This window comes from Nannospalax galili, unplaced genomic scaffold (genome assembly GCF_000622305.1).
Source record: "Nannospalax galili isolate Female #2095 unplaced genomic scaffold, S.galili_v1.0 scaffold93, whole genome shotgun sequence".
In the NCBI taxonomy this organism is placed as follows: domain Eukaryota; kingdom Metazoa; phylum Chordata; class Mammalia; order Rodentia; family Spalacidae; genus Nannospalax; species Nannospalax galili.
Genome location: NW_008333405.1, coordinates 1 through 6,252, shown reverse-complemented (window position 1 = coordinate 6,252; position 6,252 = coordinate 1). Strand labels below are relative to the sequence as shown.

The window sequence follows — 6,252 nt, the reverse complement described above, 5'->3', positions numbered from 1 at the left end:
CCTAAACTCTATACCTGTCATTCATATGTGCACTTTGTAATCATGTGTAAACGACCCAAAGACTTTCATGCCCTCTTCCTTTCCTTAGTTGCAACTAGAGATTATGGGGCAGCCATGAACTCTCCTCAGAATTTTGGCACTGAAGATGTAGTTGACACCAGATTTTTCTAAATATTAAAATAAAATTCACGTAGTAAAATTAATTACTTTGAGGTATATAATTCAATGGCATTAAGAATCCACCTCTATCTTGTTCTAAAATGTTTTCATCACTCTGATATTCTCCTCAAAAGCTCCCCACACGCACATCTGCTGAGTTTGGCTGCTGGGCCTGAAGTGGGAGCAGAGTCCTGCTGGAGCAGGAAGACAGTGCCAGGGAGCCAACCGCCTCTGTTCCTTACTGAAGAACACCAAGAGTTAGAAACAGAGCCAGTGACTTCGCAGCGCACCTCATTGGCCAAATCCACTGAGATTAAATGAGGACTTGAGTTTTTCTTTTTGGTTGCTTCCTGTGTGATTCAGGTGTCCACTTTATGAGTTAGAAGTAGTTTATTTACATGTCTTGAACACCTACTAGACAGAAGTGATGAATTTCATTTTCAATGTAGAATCAGAAACTTGGGTGTACTTGAACAAATTCCTCCCATCTTACAAACGAGCTTAGAGAAAACCAGAAATGTTCATTACTCGTTTGAAGTCACTTAAGTTAATGATATGGCCAGCACTCAAAGCAAAGCTGTCCTGGCGTGCAGTCTAGTACTGTCCATTTGGAAGTTAGATGGCTGGTACAGTGATGCTCTAGTGACCCGTCTCCCCCTGGGCTCAGTGGTTCTCAGTCAAGAGTGTGATTCTACAGTCTTCCCCACAGGCCCTGATGGACGAGGTTCAGATGCTCCAAGATGAAATCAACTGGCTTCAAGCGTCTCTCGCAGAGGAACTGGTGTCTGAGTCTCAGGAGTCCGACCCCGCAGAGCAGCTGGCCCTGCAGTCCACACTCACTGTCCTGGCGGAGCGGATGTCTACCATTAGGATGAAAGCAGCGGGGAAGCGGCAGCTGTTGGAGGTAACCAGAGCTCTGGAGTCAACTCAGCTTCTGAAGGCACTTAACGCCCTCTTAGCCAGTGTTCTAGTTAGTGATGGGATCTCGCATTTTTCTTCTCTTTTTTTAACGTCTTCCTTATATGTGTATATGTGTTGTGCACATTTCCCTCACAGCACCCCCTCTCCCTCATCTCACCCTTCCCCGCTCCCATTGATTCCCTTTGTCCCCTTAGAAAGTTTTACTTCTAGCCAGGCATGGTGGCACAGTCTTTAATCTCAGGACTCTGGACGCAGGCAGATCTTTGTGAGATCAAGGCCAGCCTGGTTTACATAGGGAGTTCCAGGCAAGCTGGGGCTGCAGAGACCCTGTCGCAAAAATAAACAATCAAAAATAAAAAGTTTTAGTTCTACTTTCATGTCACATTTATAAATGCATAATTTTATGTATCTATAAATGAAATATAGGTACCACACGAGAGATTTCCTCCGTGATTTCCTCCAATTACAACCATTTTTTTTGCAACTGACATAACTAAGTTCTTTATGGCTGAAAAAAATCCATCATATAGATAGATAGATAGATAGATAGATAGATAGATAGATAGATAGATAGATAGATAGATAGTTTATATATATACATATATATGATATATCATTAAACAGTGGATTTCTGACTTTACCCAAGACTCAAGTAACACCAGCTACCTCCTCCCACAGGGGTACATTGTCTAAAGTGCATAGGGGCTGCCCTTTTATATGGAACAGCTGTTCATCAGTCAGCCACAGGCCCTACCATTCTCTAAACACTTTCCAGAAATTGAGATTAAGTGTCTTACCATCTAACAACTGCCTCATGCCGTTGGTTCGTTCTAATCCTTGACTAATTTCCATCACTCGCATGACTGACTGATTCTGTAGGAGTTTTGAGGATGCCTTCCCTGTTCCACTCTGGGGCACATTGATTCATTGGGGATTGTTTAATAGTACCAATATTAAGATAAAAACATTCTGATTTACCTTTCTGAGATGTGGCCTAGGTATAGGTTTTTGTTTTGTTCGCTAGCGGATTCTGATGGCTCTTGCTGCTCAGTGTTCTGTCACCTTTTCCTTAATTCCACAGGAAAAGCTGAATGATCAGCTGGAAGAACAGAGACAGGAGCAGGCTCTTCAGAGGTATCGCTGTGAGGCAGATGAACTAGACCACTGGCTTCTGAGCATGAAGGCTACCCTGGACATTGCGCTTGGCACACCCAAGGAGCCCATGGACATAGAGGCCCAGTTGGTGGACTGTCAGGTACAGAGATGCACTCTAAGGAAATGTGACTATGCCACAAAACAATTTTTAAAGTTCAGAAAATATACTGGTAAGGTCTTGGAATGGGAATGGGTATGCGAATTTCCACACACCCATTTCATTGAAGTGAAATTCAAACCATTCATGAAATTCAAACCTGAACTTAGTTTTTGAAGCAAAATTCTCCCATCATATCTACTTGGGAAATTCCGGCTTTCTTACTGGGCATAATGGTTCAGACCTATAAGCCTGTGCCCCTAGCATTTGAGCTTAAAGCTTTTCCTTTTTTCTTTTCTGTTTTTTTGAGATAGGTTTCACTGTATGCCCAGACTGACCTAGAATTCAATATGTAGCCCAGGCTGGCCTCAGAATCATGGCAGTCCTCCTGGCTCAGTCTTCTATGTGCTAGGATTACAGGTATGAGCCACCACACCCAGCTTCTTTTTTGTATTTTTGAGAGCTAAGTTCTCAGTTTGTAAAGCAGGTTGATCTGTGATTCATGACCTTCCTGCCTCCACTTCCCAAGTGCTGGGATTACATGTGTGCACCAACATGCCTAGCTAAAATTTTAGCTTCCTAAAGAACATTTTAGAAGATTGTAGATACCAGAATATTTATGCGATCTGTATTTAGTATATAAAAAGAAATACAAACTCAACAAGAAGAATTAGTATCAATGAGTCACACTGAAAAGATGCAACTGGAAGCTTCCATATATGCCAGGTTACAGTTTTGGTTTTGGTCCTCAGAGGATACTTGGGAAACTTTTCCAACTGCCAGTTTGAGGAAGGCAGAGAGATGGTCTTGTCTTTCCAATGTATTTCTTCTTGTGTTAGTGCTCCAAGAATTGATATAGAGGTAGTTTCATAAAGGTTGTCTGGTTGGTTGGTTGGTTCGGTTCAGTTTTCGAAACAAGATATCATGTCACTGAGCTACATCCCCAGTTCCATAAAGTATTCTCAGTCTCAAGTGAGTGGTGTCCTTTTTTCAGTGTTTTCTAGAAGTACCAGGAATTGAACTTAGGGCCTCATACATGCTAGGCAAATGCTCTAACACTGGGTTATAACTCTAGCCTTACATAAAGGTTTTTATTGTTATTATTTATCATGGAATTTTCCAGCCACAGGTAAAAAGAATACATGTGATGACTTCTTGCTACTGTAACAAAATTCCTGAGGTAGTCACCTTAAAAAGAAGAAAGAGTTACTTTGATACTTAGAGATGGAAGATTTATCCATGCCGAAATGGTCCATTGCTTTACTCCTGAGGCAGCATAGTGCATCTCACTAGGAGCACATGGAAGAAGCCTCATCGTCTCACTGCTTAGTACAAAAGAGAAAGATATAAGCATCCATGATCCACCTAGACAGAGCACCTCCAATGCATAACTGCCCTGCCCCCCAACAAGACCCCACTTAAAGATTTCTACCACCTTCTGATAATGCCAAGATGAGGATCAAGCCTTCAATACATTGGTCTTTTAGGAGGTACTCTAGACCCAAATACAAAAGGAAACAATCAACTTGTATTTGCCCATCAATAAACTTCAGTGATTATCAACATTTTAGACTTTACATGCAGGTGAAGTGTACTTAAAAATCTCTCATGTAATTGTCTAGAGGAGGTCCGGAAATCCTTACCCCATCTTCAGGGTTAAAGATCTGTGAGCACAATTTCATATTTCTCCCATTTGGGATCAAAGGAAATATGCTGATGTCATATACTAATTGACTCTACTTTTTCTTGATGTATAGTACATCACATTGGACTTGCCCATTTTTATTTTGAGGCTCCTAATATGGATCGTTATCTCTTAGACTGTGAAAAGCCTTAAGAACCCTCTCCATGTGTATTCAAAGGATCACTCTCTATCTGGATGGTAGATAGAGGACCATAAGTGAGGGTTTCCTCTTCTTTTCTGCTGTTAGAGCGGGAGGCATCTGTTTTTAACATTTGCTTTAGAGCTTAAAAGCAATTCACAAGCTACTCTTTCAGACTTGTATTTTATGTTCTTTTCAGCCCCCCCCATCCACCCCTTTTAGATATATCTTTTCACAGAAATAGATACAGTCTACGATTCTGACAGTATATTTCAGGCCATTTAGAAAGTAGTAAAATAGTGCTCTCATAGTATTTTAAGGAATTAGAAAATCCTTTTTAAGTTGACAAAGAAGTTCATCATGTGATAGTTTTACTATCATTAATAATCCAGTATTGAAATAATAATAATAATGTTGTGGTAACTCTTAGACAGTGGCCCTTTCTCTATACCTGTTGATTATGTCAAATGTGCTTGCCACATATCTTTTCCAATGCATTTTTAATTATAAAATATATTATCTAAAAGAGAAGATTTTGGGCTACAGAGATAACTCAGTGATTAAGAGCACTGCCTGCTCTTGCAGAGGACCCAGCACCCACTGACAGCTAACAACTGTCTGTAACTCTAGTTTCAGGGAATCCAACACCCTCTTCTGACCTCTGCAGGCATTGCACGACATGGGTGCGCCTACATACATGTAGTAAATACACTCATACACATAAAATAAAAATAATAAATATAATATTTTAAAAAGAAAGAGAAGCAATTTTTAAAAGAATTCATACACTATCCCCTAGAAGTATAAAAAGCCAAGGATGCCTGCTTGCTTGGTCAATGACTCCTGAAGACTATGCTTGGAAACAGTCCGTCGGGGCTGGCGAGGTTTGAGAATTTTGTCTATCGTTCCAGAACATGCTGGTGGAAATAGAACAGAAGGTGGTGGCCTTGTCACAGCTGTCCGTGCACAATGAAAACCTGCTCCTGGAGGGCAAGGCTCACACCAAGGACGAGGCAGAGCAGCTGGCGGTGAAGCTGAGGGTGCTCAAGGGGAGCCTCCTGGAGCTGCAGCAGGCCCTGCATGATAGGCAGCACAACATGCAGGTGAGAACAGCTCTCATAGCTGGGGCTGACATGGCATTTGTGCCACTGTGACCACTTGCCTTTCTGTGTGTGGCAGGAGAGAGAAAAAGTTAGGGGATGAAGCACACATATGTACATGCCTTCTTCAGTTAACAATTCAGTGTGCTCTGTTCATTTGCACCCTGCCTGTGGCCTGAGTTTTCAGCTAAGCTTGTTAGCATTACTTAAATCTGAGGAATGTGGTCTGGAGAAAGAAAGGAAAGGGATCACCCCACCCCAAAATGTGAACACAGGTTGTGGATGAAAATCTGCTATGACATGTTTGCATTTCTTTAATTCCCCCTACATTCTACTCCTTAGATACATTCATGATATTTTCTGTTGTTTCTACAACTTGAGAATCATTCAATATTCTAGGTGAAATGAACCTTCTTACATTGTGATTCCAGACAGTCATTCCTGGTTTACGTTTACTTTGTTAGAGCTTTTGTGAATATTTTCCTGATAAATCTTTCATCTTCCCTCTGATTTCAGCCTTTCTGTGTCCTTACATCTTAGTTGTTTCTTTTAAAATTATTTATTTTTATTTTACATGTATGAATGTTTTGCCTGCATGTATGAAAACAAACTTGGAGGAGAGAACGGTAGCAGAGATGAGAGGGTTAATGAGGCTGGGGGAGTAAAGAAGCAGAGGGCACAATGGACTTACCCCAGATGGTTGTTAGCCACCAAGTGGGTGTTAGGAATTGAACCCAGGTCCTCTGTAAGAGCAGCCAGTACTCTTAACTGCTGAGTCATCCCTCCAGCATTAAATTTGTTTCTTATAAAGATCTAAATGTATTTCACTGGTTTTAAACATTTGTGTAATTAGAAAATCTCACACTTTTAAAGAACAAGTTTAACTTATTTAAATTTATGATAATTGATATGTGAATTTTTATTTTACTATATTTTCACTTTTTTTTTTTTTTAGACAGGGTCCTGTTATGTAGCCTAGGTTAGCCTGAAACTCATT

The 6,252-nt window shown here is 40.7% G+C and overlaps 1 protein-coding gene across 1 annotated transcript in view; it reads left to right on the top strand.

Moving 5' to 3' along the window:
- LOC103730098 (nesprin-1) overlaps nt 1-5,258 on the top strand; it is a gene marked incomplete at its 3' end in the record, with an annotated part of 21,776 nt that extends 16,518 nt beyond the window's left edge. Inside the window, 3 exon segments of the mRNA XM_008828275.3 lie at nt 869-1,063; nt 2,162-2,335; nt 5,067-5,258. Coding sequence (XP_008826497.1) covers nt 869-1,063; nt 2,162-2,335; nt 5,067-5,258 — 561 coding nt within the window.
- Nucleotides 5,259-6,252: the final 994 nt, after the last annotated feature.